General features: G+C 34.9%; 1 protein-coding gene across 2 annotated transcripts; it reads left to right on the top strand.

Moving 5' to 3' along the window:
- The first annotated feature begins 893 nt into the window (after positions 1-893).
- Positions 894-11,623, top strand: rpl29 (ribosomal protein L29). 2 transcript variants are annotated; one of them, XM_065265923.2, is made up of 4 exons: positions 894-972; positions 1,442-1,494; positions 1,575-1,639; positions 11,442-11,623. In XM_065265923.2, exons 2-4 carry the CDS (start codon positions 1,458-1,460, stop codon positions 11,532-11,534), a joined length of 195 nt encoding a protein of 64 aa, XP_065121995.1. In that variant the 5' UTR covers positions 894-972; positions 1,442-1,457; the 3' UTR covers positions 11,535-11,623. The 2 variants fall into 2 exon arrangements, with proteins under 2 accessions (XP_065121995.1, XP_065121996.1); XM_065265924.2 differs by having other exon boundaries at positions 911-972; positions 1,445-1,494.
- The last annotated feature ends 11,982 nt before the right edge of the window (positions 11,624-23,605 follow it).

Raw genomic sequence — 23,605 nt, 5'->3', positions numbered from 1 at the left:
AAGATTCGAAAAGCTTTGTTTCTCCCATCACTAAGTTCAGGTAGTATGCAAAATTAATCAATTGCTAAATAATTTACCAAACTATTATTATCTAAAAATATATTTTTAGATACCAATGAAGCCAATAAACATTCAAAACCTGCTCTTTCTTAGTTAGGCCTACTTATATTAATTTGGGTTATTTACATGGTTTGTTACTAGTAAACCTGTTCTTTACACGGTTTAAAATGGATGAAAAAATATTTATGGCATGTTTAAGAGCAAGAGTGGAGAAGCACGTAATTTTTGCTGCAAATAAAAAAAAATATTGATGATTTAGTCCTTTTTTATACCTTAACAGGGCAATGTATCCTGGGAGATACAACTCATAAAATCCTGAATTTATCAAATATTTTAAAAATTCCAATGAATATATAAGTCCAGATGATACAAAAAATGCCATAGAATGATTTTTTTGCTCATTGTTTTCCACTCTTGACTGTTTAAGGGTTAATACAGGTTTGTAACAACATGAGAGTAAGAAAATTATGACAGAATTTTCATGTTTGGATGAACTGGTCCTTTAAATAAAGCAATGAATATGGTTTCTTTTTTAAACAGTGTAAAAATGTCAAATTTAAATTCATTTAATGTCAGACTATATTGTGCACGCAGGTAAACAAAAACGTTATGTTAAGCATCGTTAAATAAGTATAATAAATCGGTTCTAATAACAGAAGCCGTTTAGTTTAATGATTCATTAATCTTTTGAGCCTGCACGCCGTTTATATCTTATTGAATTAAAATACTTATTTACAGTCCATCGTTCCTATTAAACTGTTTTTTTGTACTTTAACATGCTGAAATAATACATTATTATTTTTACATGTTGAAAAAAACTTTGTTTTGCTTCACATCCGGGCTGTGACTCTTATCTCCCACAGTGCTTTGCACTTTCTTTCTCTTCCGGTTGTCGTGCGCTTCGTGTGGCAGGTATTGAGTTTTTCTCTGTATAATAATATAATCTCAAACAATCCTGCAGATATGCTGATGATCATTAAAACACTTATTCCGTAACGCGTTTAGCATCACTTTTAAAGCATCGTCTGTATAATATTAAGGCCGATGAGTGGTTTGCTATGCTCTAAATAATTTGTAGTTTACTAGCTTCTGGTTTAGCTGTTCGCAGCGCGCGCTGTTTTGAGCGAATTGGTCTGTTAATAAACACGTTTAATTTTGATTAAGTACACATTTACTTATACCTAATATTTTCCTCAAATGCCCAAGTTAATATTAGCGTTGATGATGTAATCTAAATGAACGCGGTATAATCGCTCAATACATCACTTCAGGTTTGATAGGTGTAGGGCAGGCGATTCAATACTGCATGTTCTGACTGATATTGTGAAGAAAGTTGTTACGTGTCTGTTTAATCTAAATATTATTCATTTTTTTCTGTCAGCAGATAGTGATCAGAAATGGCTAAGTCAAAGAACCACACCACACACAACCAGTGTAAGTCAATCTGTCCTGTTTAATTCAATACACGTGATCATTGAGGTCCATGTTAATTTTACTTTTGTTTATATGTGCAGCCCGTAAATGGCACAGAAATGGCATCAAGAAGCCCAGATCTCAGCGTTATGAGTCTCTGAAGGGGGTAAGTGTCAGAGCATCTTTAACATAATGTGACTTGTTGCCACAAACATAAAACCATTTTATATAATCCGTAATATTTAGTTTCGTTTTAGTTTTTGAATTGTTAAAACAGTCAACAAATGGATCAGTCAAGCTGTTTATCAAACCCTCTGCTTGCTCAATTATAACCACAAGATGGATGATTTGCAGTTAGTGATGTTCATATCAGTTAATTATCCCGACCGACAACTGCAGCTCATTAACCGAACATTAACCGGTAACTTATAAGATTTTAATATAAAATTGTCATTGAGTAAAAATACAGTTGACGGTTGTCTGTGACCTGGTAAAAACAAAACATTTTATTTCATTTGAACGTGCAAACAGCAGCGACAAATCAACAACAGAACCAGGATTCATACATTATCAGATATTCACGCAGCATTACCTTATCAAATAGCACGCGATCTGTTAACTTTTTTTTTAACTGGTAATGTTAATCGGTCATAAATTCTTAGCTTCGGTTAACGGTTAAATTGTCAATATGAACATCCCTATTTGCAATGGATTATTTTCTACTGATATTTAAGTCTGTAAATTAATCAGGAAAAAGGTGATGTGGTCAGTAGTTTGAATTTAGAGATTTGCTGCATTTTCTGGAGTTGAGTGCATTTATATGCACAATCTTACTTTGATTATGCTTAATAAACTGATTATGTGTAAGGTCATATAAACATGTAAAAGTTTTTTTCTTATTGGGGAAAGCTCATGCTCCAAAAAGCAAAATTCTATACACTGGAAAAATGATTTGAGCAGATTAGCTGTGATGGAGGTTAACCCTTGTGGGTTGTTCCCATTCAATACACTTTCGGGTTGTTCGTGTACAAAAAAAACCACTGACTTTAACGGCTGTAAAAATTTATCAGTTTAATTTTTTCCCCCTTTTTTTTCATAAATCTGTTAATCAACCTCAGTACTGATCAAATATACCAAATGTTTAAAAAAATTCATGATTTTAACTCTTTAATTGCCAAGTTTAAAGTGGTGTCACTGATTTGGGAAAAAAACACAAATTGACTGATTTTCAATATAAAAAGTGATTGTGGACTGGATTTTTTTTACCTTTTTCACAGTCTTGGGCATGCCAAAGATTGGTAAACGTTTATTTTTGTGTAGAGGTGTAACGATACACTAAGCTGACGGTTCGATCTGTATCTTGATGATTGGTTCATGGTATGATACACATCACGTTTTTTTGTGGGGGGAGCGATTAAAAAAATTAAACTTATTTAAATTTTAGATAAATTTTCATATTAACAATTTCAGTAACTTTTTTGTTGTACATAAAACTTAATAAAGAATTTTAACATGAACCTTTTGTACTGCAGATCTGTCACTGAAAAAGGGACATTTTACATAAAATTAGAATTAAGGGACTTAGCAGGGGCGTTAGATATAAAGCTCTACTGTGGCACATGCCCCCTATTTTTTTGACTTTTTTGAAAGCCTAACACTTCTATACAATGTCCTATTCCTACATGTATTTTAAAATATTTAAAGGTGCCCTTCCTCTGTTGTTTTTATGGTTTTATACTAGGGATGTTAACCGATGACCGTTTGACCGATGGTTGACCGTATCAACGTTAACCGGTCAAAGTTGTCGGTTAAAAAAAAGGGATCTGTAAACTAGGCTATTATAGACAGTGGACTAAACCCTACTACAGTTAGTCATCTCTTTTTTTCCAAGATCTTTTTGTGTGAAGTGAACAAATCCCTCACACTCAGTTTTTCATAACTGGTCTGTTTGTACTTTATAAACCAATAAAAAAACATTTGGCGTGAGGTCACTGCATCTGGTTTTGCATGCTCACAAGGTTTGCGAAAAGTAAATGCTTCAGGCTATTTTTTGATAAATTCCTTTATTTGAATAATAAATAAAATACAGCAATAAAATAATTAAAATTAAAGTCTCTCCTGGTTGTGTTCCAAATTATTAACATTTATGTCTTTTAGGCTAACAGTAAAGTACAGAGTAAGTTTTGTTTCTGTAAATCCTTAGCCATGAGTTTTGCTTTGTAGACAGCGTTTCTTTAAAGTGAATTTCGTTTTGTATAAATTGTATCTTAATTTTAATGTTTCATCAACCAAATGCATGTATTTAATAAATAAAAAGCAAATATAGCAGAGTATATAATTACCGGTCCGTGCATGAAGGCGCCGGCACGGTGCGTTCACTTGCATTGCATTGTTAATTAGAACACACCTCATCATAAATAAATAAAACTCAGCATAGGCTTAAATGCCTCATACATTAGCATTAAATATCTTTGCTGCATTTGTTCTAGAACAAACGCAGTGCGAGACCTGCTTTGGCCGGTGCGTCTTTTACACATTCTGAAGGTGCCTGTTAAATCCATTGGTTTTATCGTGTTGCAGTCTATTAGGCAACATTCCGCATAAGATTGGTTTAGATTTGGAAATACATTACATCTATATTTCAATGGTAACAGAAAAGGTGATGATGATCATCCTATGTCTTTATTACTACCCCAAACTAAAGCGCAGTCTCTTCTGAGCTGTCATTTTCTTAAATGAGCCGCGGCAATTTTCAAATGAGCTTCACAAACGCCTTTATTTTCAAGTTCAACGCGATCACCTAGTACCTAAACTATTTCGAAACTAAGCACGGCGCTGCGTTTGCGGGACTTATGTTTCGCGCTGTAGGGGATTTAATAGGTGTTGTGAGGTCTGTGTGTGTGTGTGTGAGCCGGAGGCAGAGCGCAGAGAGATTGCAGGCGCGGCTCGAAATGGCTGTTATTTTAAATAGCATAGCATATTTTAAACTAATAGACATATTGGTTAACCGGTTTCAACCGGCTAATGAGGCTCGGTGGCCGGTCAAGAAAATTTTTCGTTTTCGCCATCCCTATTTTATACTGTTGTCTGAGGTCTACTCATGATGTTTGCATGGTTTTTACATCCAAAAACATCAAAAGCAATAAGTAATAGGCCATTTTGTACCCTGGTTTTGAAGCTGGTTAGAGAAATGATCCGTTTTAATGGGCGAGCTGCATTGAAGACTTGGAAGTAAACGCTCACTGCTATGATTGGATACGTTTTTCGTTCAAACTAACTTTCAATTTAATCTCATGTGTAATCAGTTTAATGTTAAGTGAGTGTCTTAAGACACAGTGTCTTTCTTACACATGCATATTTTATCATAAACCCTTTTGACACACACACGCGTGTCTTTTATCGTAAACCCACGCACAAAAACACACACACACGTGTCTTTTATCGTAAACCCTTTCGATGCGCGTGTAGCAGCGCACGCACAAACACACACACACACACACACACACACACACACACACACGTCTTTTACATAAACCCTTCGATGCGCGTGTTACGAACGCACACACACACGTGTCTTATCACATTTGATGCGTGGGCATCATGAATTCGCGTGAATCGCGTCCCTCTGAAGAGAAATCCCGGCCGTAACTGCTAGTGACACATAGTACTAAAGTGTTTTACTCACACAAACACGCGTGTCTTTTATCATAAACCCTTTCAAAGAGTGTGCAGCATGAATTCGCGTCCCTCGGAAGAGAAAACACCGGCCGCCACAGTGACACATAGTACTAAAGTGTTTTACTCACATAAGCTGCGCCATTCTGTCCGGATCGAATATTGATAGAGGAGCATTGCTTTTTAATCGCAGTCTCTCTTCAAATCCAGCGTTCTTCTGAACATCCAAACATGTAGCAACTGTTTTGATTCCCTCGTTTAAAGGTAGGGTAACACATTTTGAAAAATGCTAACGGTAGCCGCCTAGCAATGAAATCCCGATCCCACCCCCAAGTCAAATCGCCATCCAAAGTCACGCCTCTTTCCAAACACATGAACACGCACAGATCAGACGGTCACGTCTCATGTCTCATTCACCAGTGAGAAAACTTTGCAGTACAAAGTGAATAACACTTCCAAAATAACCAACATAAACAACTGGTTTACATTAGAATTTGTTTAAGCATACGTTCGATTGTGTAGACGTAGTAACTATATTGTTATGCTAATCCGGAAAACGAACACAAATTTCATAAGCAACACAACGTTTCATCAAAGTAGAATATCTGAATCCATCTCAATACAAACATATCGCGTACCTACCTTACCAAAATAAACAGTGCAACGACCCTTTCAGACCCTTTGCCTCCTGTAGCTGTTTGCATCTCGCGGTAAAGCAAAAAAGTTACCGATGTTCATTTGGGTTTTTGCTCTTGCTGATCCAGGCAGTTTTTGCTGTTGTTGTTATAAAAGATGTCTTTAGTTTTGTTGCTCCTGTGTAGGTTGTCAATTCAGCAGAAAAGTTTGCTGTAAAAAGTAGCAAAGTAGACAGAGCGCACGTGAACGCACCGATGACGTATGGTATCTGCGTGGACTCGCTGCGCGGTGGGAATTCAAATTACGCTAACGTATGAGGGACATAAAAGGAAACGTCCGTTCGGACCGAAATCTATGATTTGCTGAACATTTTTTGGTCCTACGCCTTTCACAGATGACAAATTTTTACAAATACATTTAAACAACTTAACACAGTGATTGCTATCAGGATGTGAGGAGACTTTTAACAAGCATAACTAAAAATGTTTCCGGATCAAATCTGTTACCCTACCTTTAATAGGGGTGATGTGTCTCAACAAAAACAATGGCCCAAATATGGTACGGTTGACGTTTAGCCATCCTTGCTGTAACTTGTTATGAAAACTAACTCAACTTCACTTAAATGTGGGCATGGTCTCAAGTTGAAGAGCTCATGAATAGTAATGACCTCGATCAGTTCCACGTCACACTGATAAGCTTTTCAAACTGACCTGATTTCTCCGCTTATTTCTTTTCAGTGGCTAGAGCTGACAGAGGAGGTGGAAGTTAATTTTCACATTCACGACACAACACAAACACACATGGACCTAACACATATCAAAAAATACAAGTAAAAACGGATTTATGTGGCAGGGCCTCTTTAAGAATCATGTTCATTATACTTAACATGAACATTGTTAACATGTTTGGAGGCATAAATGGCATAAAAGATTTGGAAATAATGACAGCAGAGAACATTTTCTAGCACATTTGCATTTTAAATTATACAATTATAACAATGATTAATAACAAATTTTTTACAAGAATATTTTTACAATAGCACTATTTTAAGAAACCATTCATTTTATGACTGCTATACTAAAATAATCTCAGTCATAGGTACTGCATTGCCAACTGTGTCCTACAGCTAGTGAACTAAATGAAGAGTTTGGTTCCAAAACGCAATAAATCCATTTTGACAAATTTCGGTAAAAACGTGTTTTCTATACCAACAAAGTGACAAGATGAAAACCACTATTTTCTGTTACAAACTTTCACATAGCATCTTTAGGTTATAAAAGCATAAGAAATTCAAATCCATAACTTGATTTTCAAAGATTTATTATAAAAACTAATTATTTTTTCCACAAAATGCAATAAATCCATGACAGTTTTTTATTTCAAAATGCTATAAATCTATTAAATCAATGTATAAATGTGCATTCATCTTAACCATTTTATATTTATTTAGTTGACTAGTGGTATACAATGATTAAAAAATAAACATTAATGGCATTAACCAAAACACTTACTTTGTTATATTAAGAACACATTGCTGCGGTTATATTTGACGTCGTCTCTTTACATTTTCACAGCGATCAGCTGTAAAATGTTTTGATCCCGCTCGATTTTTGTTGACTTTGAGTAAAATAATGTAAAGTTTTCATAAGATCATCTGGGGTCAATGTTTTAGCATGAGAAGCTTGATGCTGTCTGGAGAACAAGCAGACGAGTGCCTCTCGCGGAAATTATTAGATGTTGATGGCTTACGTTTCTTTCCCGTCACAGAAAACCATCACAGGTTTAGCAATGCTATTAAAGTATTATTTTGTTTTGTTTGTTGATCACGAAGTACAAAGTAGATGAGGAAAATTAGGATTCCGTGTACATGCGCGCCGCCATGTTTGTTTACATTGCGTGAATGGTCCGCTGTAATATCAGGAATGGATTTATTGCGTTCTGTAAAAAAGGAGGAGTGGCGTTTGTCGCATTTTGGGAACAAAGGGAGAAAAGATGACAGAATATCACGGCGGGTATTGGATTTTGCGTAAAATTAATTATTTACTTTTAACTACTGACCTGATATAATACTGATTTTGGCAGTAACTCATTTTTTTCAAAAATGGCGTTTATTGCGTTTTGGAACCAAACTCTTCAAATATTAATTTCATATCTGAAAATACAGAACAGTATAACCCATACGTGTCAGCAACAATGCAATTCTATAGACTTGACAGAGGTTTACTTGAGATTTTTTCTCTTAATATTTGAGACCTGACTGGGTGAGGATTAAACTCCCTTAAACTCATCATCTTTCACTTCTGCTTCCCTTTTCCTGCTTTGCACAAGACATATCTGATGTCCATCTACAGGAGCCAATAGCGATAGAGTTAAAATAAGATTATAATTATTATTTATAATGTACTTTAGTTTTGTTATATTTTCATAAGATATCTTAATCGCGTGGCGTTTCCTGGTATGCGGTTAAGCGCTGAACGGACAGAAGCGCACGTCTGGATATGTTTTTGTACGTGCACGCGTCCGTGCGATTTGAATAAGATTCCTGTCGAGTGATATGAAAACCAAATGCTTCCAGACGTTGGACTTAAAAGATGACATCTATATCTATATCAGTTTCTGTTTCTACTAAAGTCATTTTGCTGACCTTCAGTTCAAGCTGCAGGTGATTCAAGCGATGTGCTTCACCGCAGTCACACAGACAGCTAATTTCTAGCTTTTACTGTCGTTGGTGAAAATCTGTATGAGGGCCTGACGGGACGGGTTTTAGCGGACTCCTAAGTGGCGCAGTGCTTGCAGTTCGTGTGGAATGGAAGCGTTGTTAGAATTCAGAGTTGAGCGTCCACCTATGCAAAGCCTTCGTGTAACCCAATTAATGTTTAAGTTTGCTGTCAAATTGATGCAGATGATTGAGAAACTGTAAAATTGAAAACTTTATTTACATTTACAGGTTATGCAGACGTAAGATGAGATGCAACAGTGTAGCTTTCGATTTTTCACTGGCTTTTTGAAATCCTAAGGTGACTAGTTGACATGTAGTCACTGCCTGTGAGAAACCTGACAAATCTCCAAATCGCAGTAAAATGCAGTTTTATGTGTCCGGTTTATTGATTTGGATATAAAAGCATGAAAGTTTTCTGTAATACGCTGATTTCTGATCGATATCTGCTTATTTTCTGCATGTAAATGCACTGTTTTGTGCGGTATAGTTGTCTTTTGTGTGGTAATGTTGTATACAGAAGACAGGTAATTGCTTTATATGACAGTGAATGTTTTAATAAACAAGCTGGGCCATATCGTATACATATTGCAGATGATACGTCCACGATAATTAATGTGAGATTGCTCTGATTGTCAGGGAACTGCGGCTTTTAGTAAATGCTGCAAAATCTGAAAGCAAGTGATGGCGATTTACTACTCATTAATCCGCCTTTAATGACGAGATGCGCATGACTATCACGTGTGATTTATTGTGCAGCCCTACTTTGACCAATGTTATCTTTTGTTGTTAAAAATAGGTGAGCATGCTTAAGTAGGGATGTGAATAGCTGAAGATGTTTTTTTTTTACAGTTTTGCATACATTGCTTTCATTCACCTGTGTATCCTAATTTCTGCTTCCATATTGAGTTTGTTTTTGTTATAACTAAGTGAAGCATGGATTAAAGTTTTCCGTCGCTAGACGGATTTCCGTCAATTGAAAAATTATTAAATTCACTTTTCATAAAGACGAGTCGTGTATTCACCTTTTTAAGTGGGATGTGATCAAAGCCTGGAGTGGAGCCAAATCACGTTCCTCTCTCCACTGTAAGCGTTCTGTAACCACCACGCACCGGATCCACTCCGGGTTTTCTGGCTGTATCACGTTAAGCTGAGGTAAAACTTTATTTCAGCTAGCATGGACAAACTTATAATGCAGGAAGGCTCCGATGTTTTGGAGATCGATAAAGGTGTAAAAGACCTGGAGATTGACTTAGCGAAATGATGAAGATTGGCAAGGCTTTCAGTTCGTGGGCTAAGAAAACCAAAAAGCCAGGTAACTTGCGTGTCTTTGCACCGTATGACTAGGGGTGCTGTATTTTGGGGGTAAATGATTTCCCCCGTACGTGATCACCCGCGTCCCGTTTTTGACTGCTGATCTAACCAGTGGCTGATACAACGGGTTTGTTAAACTCGTGGGTAAACTTCATGTGGCGCCACAAGAACCAGGAGGCAGATGACATCCAAATCCTGTGAGAGCGATTCGAGGAATCATAAGAGGAGACTGCTTCTGCTCTCGCGGGACTTTGATGTCAACCACATGTCGGTTCTTGCAGTTGCATTTGCGTGTGGTCACAAAAACTTAACATTTGTACACATATTTAAGCACCACAGTTTAAAAACAAGTGATTTAAGCCATTCAAAGTCAAACAACAGTGCAAAATGCGGCCGCTGTTTCTGTGTCAGATGGGCAGGCACGCAAAGTCGCGCATTCGCTTCTCATTGTGTGAGTATTTTTGCCGCTTTATTGGCCTTAAATAAACATATGCGTCAAAAATCCAGTCTTTGCAAATATCCTCATATAAACACGGCCATTTAGGTCTTAGGAGAAAGTAAACAGCAGAAACATTGCGCACAAAATAGCACATCAGCGCTGCCTCTATTGTAACATAATAATTTGTTGATAAAGGTACAGTCATTCATTTTACGTCTTTCACTATGGTTACAGACTGTGCTTATTGTACACGAGTTTGACTCAAGTTACTCGTTTAGGATTTATATTCATACATAACGTTACTGTATAAGAGCTGTGACTGTAAGCTGTTTTGTGAACAGAACAGACCCTGGATTATTTGTTTGTGTACTGAATAATATGATATGAAAAAGTTGTATTTGTTTACATTAGTAAATGCATTATATAACATGAACAAACAATGAAAATATAGAGTATATAAGCATTCTTGTTTATGTCATCATTACAGTAATTGACGGTAGTTCATGGTGCATTCACTAATGTTAACAGTTTCAACTTTGATTTAAAAAAAATATTAGTAAATGCTCAAATTAATACATTTACAATTAATTAATTAATAATTAATAAAAGATTCATTAAAGGTGGTGATATTCATGTTTTCTTTTTATATAGTGAGTTATTTAGCTGTTTCGCCTTAATCTGAAATTCCCTGTAAACTACAGCTACCTATATACTACAGGAGACTTTAATATGGAATTAATGGCAAAAAAATCTCCCCTTAAAATGTTATTGGTCTCGCCTACATAAAGTGTAAGTTAAAGGAATATGACTTGGCCTGAAAAAAATTTCAGTCAGAAGAATTTTTTTCACTTTAATCCCTGAGTGAAGACTAGCATTAGATCACCTGTCACATTGTGATTTTCAAATATGTTTGGCATACATGTAAACCAAATATCAAAATCTTGGTGTAAAAAATATCAAACCAGTTGACACTTGTTGCAGTCTTATTAGTACAGAAGACAGTCATGGTATAATATTTTGTCTATTAAACATTAAAATGTTAGTTGTCTTATGAGATCCCCATAGGGTTTTTTTTGGGGGGGGGGGTTGTTATAAATCTGCATACGTTTATAAAACGTACCCTTAATGTCACTTTTTGCATTTGTTACAGCAACGTTTAATATGTATTGATGTTTTTTTTATCAACAGGTGGACCCTAAGTTTCTGAGGAACATGCGTTTTGCTAAGAAACACAACAAGAAGGGGATGAAGGCTGTCGCACAGAAACAGGCCCCCAAATAGATGAAAGACCTCTGAAGAGTTAACGGTGTACAGATGTTCTGATAAAGGACTTTATACCATGAAAATAAAGCCATGCTTTGTTAATGAAATCTCTTCTTTGACTCTCTGGTTCATTCATCAGTAATTGGAGAACATGGTTAGGGAAGGTTAGATATACCATAAACCAGGCGTTTAAATAAGTGGTCTTTAATATAAATTCCTGCCAAAGTGTTTGTTAACACACAATCAAAGGAAACACTCTGCTTATTGTTTGGTATTCAGCTAGCTGGGTCTAAGCAAGCCTTTTATATAATGCATGGGTCTTCAACAATATATCAAATATTGTTTGAATTTAAATATTTTTTTTTTAATTGGGCATCAATCAAAAATGCAGTATTAGTCTCATAATAAAAAATGAGCGAAATGAAGGTTCCCATATAAGGTTATATAAAACTAAAAATGAAAGGTTCCTGTTAAAATCTTTAGTACATTTTAATTGTTTATTATGTGAACTGTATCTGTAAACACAAAAACTGCTTATTTTAATATTTGTAATGTAGTTTGATAAATGTTCTGTGGGTCCTTTCTACTCTCTGTGCATTTAAGGGGTCCTACAATGCACCCCTCCCAGGATATCTTCCTACTTGAAACACCTGATTTAACTTATTAACTGAGTTAACTCAAACAGTCTAGTGTGTTGCAAGATCCAGTAATCTAAAACAAAAAACAAAAATTATGGACATTTAAGTCATTTAAATGGTTTTGTTTGAACTTTATAATATTGTGGCAGTCTTCCAGACCAGAATGACCTATATAAGGATATTGAAGTAGTTTATACCTCACAAAAACCATTACTGATGTGCACCTTGAGACAAAGTTATGGCACTGATAAGTCAAAAATGCGATAGTCTGGGACCAGAACCTGTCCAGGAAGCTGCCACATTAAAACTAATGATAAACCACAAAATGATCACAAAACTGCCATAAGTGTATTGGAATGCTTATGCTTTATAGGAAAATTTATATTTATGCATTTGTTTGATGCTTTTATATAAAGAAGCACATCTGATCACTTTGTTTATTCTTGTAAACCAAACTCATGTTTAGAAAAACATGGGTTAATGATGTCTCATTTTTCATTTTTGGGTAAACTATCCCTTTAATCGCACTGTACTGTAATGCTGGACCTCCGACACTCCCTGTTACACTGCCTTAATCAACTGTATAAATAGATGGATCTCACTGCAGTGATCCATTCTACCTGATGAAATGTGGGGGAGATTGTTAATTACAATCATTTAGTGTATTATTATCTTTTCATTTATAATTCTACTACAAATATTTTAATTTCATTAAGGCTTTGCATTCATCAATAAAGGCCTGATGACCACATTTTTTTAATTCTTTATGTTTTTGTTTCTTCAAGTTTAATGAAAACAAAGAACAGAATGAGGTATCACTGATTTTTGAAAAGAGAACATATATAACACATTTTAGGCAGAGTCGAGCAGGTGAAATGAGACCTTGCAAAGATATATCTCATAAATAACACACTTCAATAGTATTCACCTTATTCCGCCACGCCCCTTTTCAATTCTTCGCTCTTCCGCATTTTGTCAACCGACTTCCGCTGCTAATATGGCACAGTGCATTCGGGAGCTAGTTTGGTGGTTAAAAGATTGTTCGTAGTTCACTATAACTTTAGCTAAATGACAAATATCGCAACTGCTGTAAATGTTTTGAATTAGGAGCACGGAGAAAACTTGATACGACGCTCGGATAGTCTTATAATGTCCCATCAATCGTCTCGTGGTTAGAAGATATGAAGCAGCCGCGGCAAGTAACCTATGAGACATATTTTATTACCTCGTCGTGTCAGAAGGAGTTGATGGAGCAGCATTATTAAAGTAATTATGCTTACCAATATTTACACAGTGATTTCTTCTTTTTTAAAGCAAATGTGCACCTTAGCCAGTCCAATATCTATTTCGTTTTTATGTGGTAATGTACCATGATAGAATTCATTTGCAAACTTGCCAAAACTTATTCCTTCAAATCAGGAGACTTAAATCCTTTTAAGTGGAATCTACAAAGCTCACATATGGTTTAAGAAATTCCTTACAGATAATATCTGATCACACTGTAAAGGTTTATATAACTGCATGACAGGTAACATCTGATCACATTGTAAAGATTTAATATAACTGCACAATATCTGATCACATTGTAAAGGTTTTATATAAATGCATGACTGGTAACATCTGATCACATTGTAAATGTTTAATATAACTGCACAACATCTGATCACATTGTAAAGGTTTAATATAAATGCACAACATCTGATCACATTGTAAAGGTTTAATATAACTGCATGGTAGGTAATATCTGATCACATTATAAAGGTTTAATATAAATGCACAACAGATCACATTGTAAATGTTTGATATCACTGCATGACATCTGATAACAAACTGTATGAAGGTTTAATGTAACTTTACAACAGGTAAAATCAGGTCAAATTGTAAAGGTTTATAAAAATAACTATGGACTAAGAAACAACTAACTTTTCAGCAAGACCACCCTGCAATGAATTAAGACACAGCTTTATCAGAGTCATCAGGAGCTGATCCCAAGTGTTTATCTGGAAGCTGTATGTGTATGTACTGGTGATGTGCTTAGCGACTGAATGTAATGCATGCAATATCAACCCTGTGTAAAGCTGACAAAGATGGTTGTTTCTCAGCAGAGATATGTACTCTTGTGACACCTCAACACATGAAGCAGAAGCATTGAAGCAGTTTCTCAGACAGGGTTTACAGGACTAGGCCTTAATTTTATTAGGACATTTTAGTTTTTACAAACAAACCACATCTTGTGACAAAACAATGGCACTCAAATATGTTGAGGTATGTCAGTACAAGGTGTTTTTAAATTATTGTAGCTCAAATAAGCATTTTAGCCTGGGACCAGCATAAGCCCTGTCCGGGAAACTGCAAGGTTGTTTTCCCATATCAGATGTAGGTTGCTTCAACGTTGAGTTGTGATTTTAAAGTGTAGTTGTGTTCAGAGACGGATTGATCCTCCCATTGTGTTTCTGCATCACAGTTTAGGAACACGTTGATTGTATATCATCCTCACAGTTGTCCATTGCATCACTAAACATCAATGCATCTGTGAAAATAATATAACCATAAACATTTTTATGTTAGTATTTAAAAGAAACTTGCATCATGAGAATTAATTTATAAATGACATCCATACTTAAACAGAACAGTGTGTGAGAGATGCATTAAAAAGAGACAGTAACATTATACACACAACCTCTAACTTCAATGTTAAATAATATGTCGTTTAATAGGTCATTATCATCAATATCTGAATGAGAAATTAACTGACCTCCTAGCATCTGAAATCTCTGTAACTTGTATGAATCACGTGAGCTACTGTAAGAATGTAATGTACTATAATATATTGCTGTCTTATCTTAAATATAAAAATACAGGTGGGCAATGAAAATCATTCAAAATAATTGCATTTTATAAACTAACGTTACTGATCTTAAGTTTATTCGTAGAACGGACATCACAAATCTAACGTTAGGCGAAGAGCACATTAAGCTAAGATAGCTTACCTGAAACTGACCACCTTTTCAACACCCGGCGTGGTTTAAAGTTACCGGAACATCGTAGTCGAACCATTACTTGGGATTAGGGTGTTCCTCAGTCGGCTCCCCGTCCATTAAAATTGGTAAGAAACAAACATAAAGGCGCTTGAGTGAGCTTTTTAAGTTAAACGCGTCGCCTTCAGCCACTGCCTCAGCTGCTCATCATATGCAGCCGGAAGTACGTTGACAAAATGAGCGCAATGGCGCCGCCCTTGTTGTCGTGGAAAATAAGGTGAATAGACCAATTTAGAGTAGACGTCACTGCAAGCTGCGCGCGCAATGCGGTTGCAGAAAAACAGTGGAAATGAATTAGACACGAGTGAAAAGAGCAAGATAACTCAATAGAAAATGTCCTGTTGTGCTGTGTTAAGTGTCAGAATAAGAATACCAAAAAAGATGGCTTTCATTTTTATAGAATACCATCGTCGAAGACATCATTTGAAGGTAAACGTAGGTGTTTATGATTACAATAAGCATTTAAACGGACAGAATGGAGCGAGGAAATCATCTGGAAATCTTTTAATAATTAGAATAGAAATTAAGTAGAGAAGGTGTCCTGTTCTGTCGAAGTCTGTTCCCTCCATGTGTTTCTTATAGTGTTTTTATCACGTTACAATTATAATTTATTCAGAATGATTTTTTTTTATAATGAAAAAGCAATAATATCACAATTTTTTTATATTTCATAATTTTTTCGTTTTCTATTATTTCTTTTTATTTCCTTATATCTTAGCTTATGTCTTGTTCCTGTTTGTTCTAAAATTATTATGTTTACATACTTAATAAATATATAAATATAGCACACAAACACACACATGATATAAAGTGTTATTAATATATAAACAGGCCTTTTTAATGTATGTTTAAACATAATACTTTTATAATAGTTTTAGAACAAACACGTAAGATAAATATAAGGAAGAAATAATAGACAACAGGTAAATTATGAAATATTTAATAAACGCTATAATATATAATACATGATAGTATTGCTTTTATATGTACTTTAGCGATTCAGACTGTAAAAATAATTGATTTAGCAAAAAAGAACAATACATATACATTACATACATGCATATCAGTAGCCAAGCCATTTAAACTTTTTATCTATCCAAAAAAATAAACGTAACGTGATTAAAACGCTATAAGAAACATTGCACTAAAGAGAAACATAGGGGAATCAGACTTCGACAGAACACCGGATCCATAAAAATCACGGTTTATGCTAAAACACTTCACAACCAGGCCCGGGATGGGTAATCGGGAGAACCGGGAGAATTCCCGGTGGGCCGCTTCACTTTTGGGCCGGTCGAGTTTTTTTTTATTTTTTACATTTGTCACGTTAGGGAGTCTATCTTCTCTTAAATGACACTTCACACGTTTCGCATTGACACTGCAGCGCGCAGCCTCTGCATGGGTTGTACCATGTGAGGGAGTTTTCCCCTCCCCTCCCATAGAGTTGGTTCGGTCCATAGCACGTCCAAGAAAACTTTTCTCCGGTAGGCTGGGCCGGCCCTACCGTAACAATACGCGTCTGAGAGGAGGAGGGCGTAAAAAACAGGTTGAAGAAAAAAATCCATTGGAGGAGGATGCTGCCAATGTGTCAAACTTACAGATTTATTTTCAAGAGGACAAACAAAAGTGGCAACAGGGCTGCGTTCAGCCCCGACAAAACGTTGCACAACGTTTATTAAACTGAAACGGTGATGCATTGAACACCCTGTTGTGATGACGCAAGAGTTGCAACTACGGTAGCTGAGAGGCCATTCTTTGTGTTCTTTTTTAAATGTTTCTAAAGCCTGATGAAATCGTTATAAATGTGTGTTTAATACTGTAAAATACCCTCGATGTTACAATCACTGACCTTGCCGTCCAAAATGAAAGACAACATTCCAACTTGAACCCATTGAGAGAGCTGTCTCTTTACTATCGCGTGGTTTTATACATCTTGCCGCTGATTGGGCTGACATTTCTGACACACCCACCAAACAAGAGAAAACGCTTCTAAAACCTGTTGCATTCCGTTGCACACCGTTTCCAGGAAACATGTCGTTCAACCCGGAAACCGTAGCAAAACGTTGCGCACCGGTGTGAGATTGAACATGCCCCAGGTAACTTATAGAGAAATAAGCCTAGTAATGATTAGCATTAGCAACGTAATTATTCGGCTAATACCGTTGTCAAACTATTTACAAGCAAAACATTTTTTTTTGTTAAAATATTACCCTTTTGTGTATACATGACGATTCATAGCCTTTGCAAATATTATGCAAGCAGCTTCTGAGCAGTCCCCCGCTGAAAATGAGGAGGCCATGAATAAACAACATGAATTAAAGTTATTTAACCCTCAGGTTGTGTTCAGAACCCTATAACACCTTTTGTAAAAATGACCAGCCTAAAAAAGCTTATAAATCACTTGTTATGCTATTTAACCAATATTGTATTCAATATTTTTTGTCAAATTGTTTTCTTTTTTAATTAGGACTTTTATATTTCTATTTGCATTAATCATCGGCCTCATAGCATTAGCAATGCTAATAATTTATCAACCTTTCCTTGTGGAATACACTCTAAAAAGGGCTGAGTTATTTATATATTTTATATATTGGACAGAACACCCTGCTGGGTTAAAATTGACCCAGTGCTGGGTTGTTTTAACCCACCTGTTGGGTTATTATAATCCATGGTTGCATAACAACAACCCAACATTGGGTTATTTTTAACCCAGCATGGGGTAAATTTTAACCCAGCATGTGTTCTGTCCGATATTTACCCATTATGGGTAAAAAGTAACCCAGCCTTTTTTAGAGTGTAGAGGAATATTTTTGTTAACTTCTTAAGTGAAATATTATTTAACTTTTACCTTATTTGTTGAACCATGATATTAATAAAAACTATAGTAAGAGCTGGGGTGTATTCCAGAAAGCTGGTTATGTGGCTTACCCGGGTAAGTTTAGGAGTAAGTAAGCGGATAACCTCTGCTTTCGGTTCCAAAAACGGAGGTAACTTTCGGGTTATGTAAGTAACCATAGCAACTGACTCTCTGAAGATAACCTGCTCCGGAGCAGGTTATGTTGCAGGGTAAGTTCATTTTAGTTAATAAAACGAGGCTTCGGAGGAAGTCTGCGCATGCGTGCACTTATGACGAGCGTACAGCGGGCGTGGAAGCATATATTTTGCATAATATTACAATGTTAAAGCATTTATTTTATTTTATTATATTTACAGTCGCGAATATTTATTGCTGTCTTAAAAAATGTGTGATATGAATTTTTTTTAAAGAAACTATTTTTTTAATAACATGGATTGTTATTGGTGATTGGACTAATTACTATAAATTTTATTATTAATTAAATTTAATTAAAAATTTATTCATATTTGTGTTCGGACTAAATACTATACATTTAATCATGTTCATTAGTAATATATCTCCAAATATCAGTGGATGTATGAAACATAATTCCATCAGTTAATTAATGTTAACAATAAAGTACATTTCCATATCAATTTTGTCAATTCATAAATAACCTCATCTTTCACTTACTAGATAATTTGAGATGAATCTAAAGTTATAATAAATGTGTGTGCAAATACATTGTCATTAATGAATCTTAACCTATGTTACTTAAGTGACAATGTGGCAATGTTACAGTAAATGGATATAACAAATAGAAACACATGATGCCTATCATAATAATAATTACTGAGGGATAGAAGTTACCCCTGCCTGCAGTCTCTGATAGGCATGTGCATCTGACCTGGCCCACAGAATGACACCCATGAAGCACAGGCATGATTTAACACTGACCCACATAGTGACACAGGTGAAGCACAGACTTCATTAGGTGAAACACCATTGAATCACAGACATGGCATAGTGGTCAGAGATTTTCTATTATATCAGTTAGAATCATGTACACAATGAAATGAAATTATAAATATATATATTTCATAGTATAATATTTATTTCTTAAACATGCACTTCAGATCCTTAGCCCTCTCTCTACATTTGATCTATAGTTGGTGTTTTTCTAAATCACCTTTATTTCTTTAAAATTGACCTTTTGTAGCTGCTTTCCTGAGCTATCATTTTTGAGCAAAGGGAAATTGAGATATTTGCATATATTAGATGATACAGGACATATATTACAACATGTTACTATTGACACTAATGTAACATTTCTATTCTCCAATTCTGTCACAGCAGATCCTAATCGTCCAATGCAAATGAATGATTATTCTTAGTGTAGTGTAATGAAAAGCATTACACAACATTATTGAAAATCTGTAAGGACTGTAAGGAAGCTTTACAATTAAAAGAGGGTGCATTAATCTATCAGCTATCAGTAAATGTTAAAAAAGATGGTGACACAGTGTCATACAAGGAAAGTCCTAAAACTAAACAGGGTCACCCAAAGGAGCAGAAGTAAAATAAGTACAATATAGTGAATATTATCATAGTGCATTTTATGCCTACACAATACAATCATATCTAAAAAAAAAAAAAAAACTTTAAATAAGCCTTATGATGTATTTGCACTTTATGTGCCACAACTCTTATGAAATTAACCATGGTTTTATTGGTGTATAGTTGTAGTAACCATGTTTTTTTTGTGCATTGATTACTATCAGCAGAACCATGGTTTTACTACACTAACCATCGTTTAACTATGTTTTTTTGAAAACCATGGTTATTTTGTGGTTACCATGGTTTTACTGTAACCATGTTTTTTACTGTAGTAAAACCATTGTTACTTTTCACAGGGGAAAATATATTCATAATTCATATGTTTACAATCATATATAAAATCTATGATTATTTTGACTATATTAATTATTTTAGATTGTTTTAGATTATTTTAAATAAAATTGTGTGTATTTTCGTTGAGACACATATAATATTGGACTTAAATGGGGTAAAATGGGTTCGTATTAATTATTTAATTAATTAATTTGATCTGTTTTGTAATCACGCACTTCTAAGCCGATTATAAAACGTTGATTTTGCCAGAAAATATTAGTTTATAATGTTATTTCTCATTTAAAAACTTTTAAGTTCTCTGACGTTTCCATGGTGACTCGTGAAATCTGCGATCCATTGACAATGCCTTTATGTTGTTACCGTGAGCGCGCGTTAACTCTGGGTTACTTTCAGCGAGTTGATTGACCTAACTCTTAAACTGTGTTTTGGAACCGACATACCCCGAGTAAGCAAGTTTGGGGTTGATCAACCCAAAGTTCGGGGTTAATCTGATGGTAAGTTAACCCTGCTTTCTGGAATACACCCCTGAACTGTTGCTTTATTTATCCAATTTGAAAAAAATGCTAATTTGGAATAACACTATGGAAAAAGTGGGCCGGTCTTGGGCCTGAAACTCCCGGGCTGAAAAGTGGCCCCACTCCGGCCCTGTTCACAACCCTACTGCGGAGCAGTCACTTTCTGCAACCAGTTTGGCTCCGCCCACAAAAAACGTCATCTCTGTTTGCATACACAAAATTGGTCTGTTACAATTATATATTACACATTTTTGGGGTGGTTTCCCAGACAGGGATAAGTCCTAGACTAAAATAAATGTAAGAGCTGTCTAAACTGAAAACAACTTGCACTGACATATTTTAAAATACATCAGTGCCCTTTGTTTTGACTAAAAATGCACACAAGTAATGTTTTTTGTTAGGCGTGTTTGTAATTTTTTATATTTCATAATTAAACTAAGGCCTAGGTCTGGCTTAAGCTAATCCCTGTCCAGGAAACCACCCCTTTAAGATGTAATATAAGTCTTTTGTGTCTTGTCGACAAGTACCTTTGGCTACCAGGTCATTACAGATATAGGTAGTTTTCCACATAAAAAAAAAACATACATAATTTTCTATTAAAATATACTTCATTAAAGGGGTCATATTATGATATATTTTTAAGATGTAAACTAAGTCTTTGGTGTCCCCAGAGTTCGTATGTGAAGTTTTAGCTCAAAGTACCCCACAGATGATTTATTATAACATGTTAAAATTGCCACATTAAAATACAAATGAGCTGAAGAAATGCAAACACTGATAGCCATAATGGTGGTTTGTTGACACTGAAGTGCAGATTAAGGGGCAGTATTATTATTATTATTATTATTATTATTATTATTATTATTATTATTATAAGATCCCCTTCTGACATCACAAGGGGAGATACATTTCAATTATTTATTTTTTTACATACTTGCAGAGAAGGGTTTACTAAAACTAAGATACTGTGTTGATATTTTTCACATTTTCTAGGTTGATAGAGGCACTGGTGACCCAATGGACTCTATGCACGCTTAACTTCCGCGTTTGACTCAAGGCTGCTCTTTAGTTTCCGGTACGGGAGATTTAAAGTGGAGTGACGGCAGAATCGCTAAATGTACTCGTTGTTTGCTGGATTTACCCAAATTTACAACCTGTGATGTGTGAAGAATTGTCCAGATGTGCAAACTCGAGAAAGGTTGCAAGTCGTCTTATCTCTGCAATCATTATGATATGTTCATCATACTAGCAGAGCTTACATTGTGCTGTTTTTATGATTCAGGATTAATGTCTTTGTAATGTTATCTTAAAGTGTCAGGTAAATTAAAAGACGTAAATGAAATCTCACTGCTATATGAGGAAAAAGCAACACGAACTGCAGCAGGACTGATATTAAATGTGACGTTTAATACCTTTTTTTTTTGTATATTCACGTCGATTGTCAAAACATTTTTACTTGGATATTTTTGAGTTATATCTTGGAACTTTATAGGATATAAATAACAACGCAAAAAGAACTATTTACTATGGTAAAGTCCATTTAAGAAATCTATTCCATTATTTGTTTATTTCTTGTGCTGTTTGTTTATTTTAATAACCCGTGTATTTAGTTTGTTGTGTGTGTGTTTTATTTTTCTCTGAAGTTATTCTTGTTGTCATTGATATGAATTTTCTATTTGTCTTTTGCATTTGTTATTAATTAAGCATACATAAATGCGCAAAATACACGTTTTTTTACTGTTCTAACATTTTGCTTGTATAACCACAGATGTTATCTTCGCTAGTACTGATGATAACAATTATACAAAATTCATAAGTATATCAACAACAGATGAATAGCACTGTTATCAGTGCAATTTCTATCTAAAATAGTGTTAATGCAGATACAGGGTAGCAGTGTAGAAGTTGTCATGCTTGAGTCTAATGCTGTAAACACTATGACACACACCAGTGGTGGCTAGAAGTTCGGTTCTCCCGTCTATAAAAATATATTTTCATACGTTTAAATGTCATTATGGTATTAAATGTGAAGTATAAGTTATTTCTATGTAAATTAAACAAGCATCAACAAAATTTGCAGTGTTATTTTGGCTATTTTGGCAACCAACGTTCCTGAATATCATTGAGCTCTATGACTGGCGGAAGTAGTCCAGCATCCTGAGATTTCACCGGAAATACGTCAAGCACCGCCGTGCATAGAGTCCATTATAGCACTTAAAGGGATAGCTGTATAAATGTATTTGTTCTGATGAACACAAAGGTAGATATTTTGAGAAATTTTGTTCGTGGACCCCATTTACTTCCATAGTATTCTTTATTCTTACTATGGATGTGAATAGGGTCCACGAAGAGTATGGTTACAGATATTTCTCAAAATATCTTCATTCTTGTTCATCAAAACAAAGAAATGTATACAGGTTTGCAACAACATGAGGGTGAGTAAATTATGACAGAATTTTTATTTTTGGGTGAACTATCCCTTTAAACATGGAAAAGTCAGATTTTCATGATGTACCCCCTTCAATTTAACTAAACTAAAATATCTAAACCAAATTAGTAACTATTAGGCTTAACCTTTGAAAAGTTACAAATCATTCAGTGAAACAGTTCTGTTCTTAAGCAAATCATTTGCAGATATGTGGACAAATTTTGTTTTTGCAAATGATATATTAGTGTGTTTAGTGTTGTGGGAATGTATTTTTATTTATTTAATGTTTAAAACATCAAAAAAGCCAACAATTACAGGAACAGAAAGATTATATGATGGAAAGCATGATAAGCTTACTTGGATGTAACAAACATGAAACAAAGGCACACATTTTATACATACCAAAAACCATTCACATTTTAAAAACTATGTCAAAACTAAACAAAAATGCTAATGGAAATGTGGAAATAGTGTAATGACCAAAGAGAAAAATGTATTATTATGTATTACTTTGTATTATATGTTTTGAGTTTCTTCAAAAATTAGCAAACCAAATTGTTTAAAAGAGTTTTAATATGCAAGTGAATCGTGCTCATATAAAATATATTTAATTTATATGCTCATAAAACATTACATAGCATTACAACATAAGCTTATTGTATGTCATGACGAGACTTTTATTATGAAAATCGTATTTGAGGCTTAATGTTTCGCTGAATTGCA

The sequence above is a fragment of the Paramisgurnus dabryanus genome, chromosome 14, assembly GCF_030506205.2.
Source record: "Paramisgurnus dabryanus chromosome 14, PD_genome_1.1, whole genome shotgun sequence".
Classification (NCBI taxonomy): Eukaryota; Metazoa; Chordata; class Actinopteri; order Cypriniformes; family Cobitidae; genus Paramisgurnus; species Paramisgurnus dabryanus.
The sequence above is the reverse complement of the archived record's forward strand: the minus strand, read 5'-3'. Positions and strand labels throughout refer to the sequence as shown.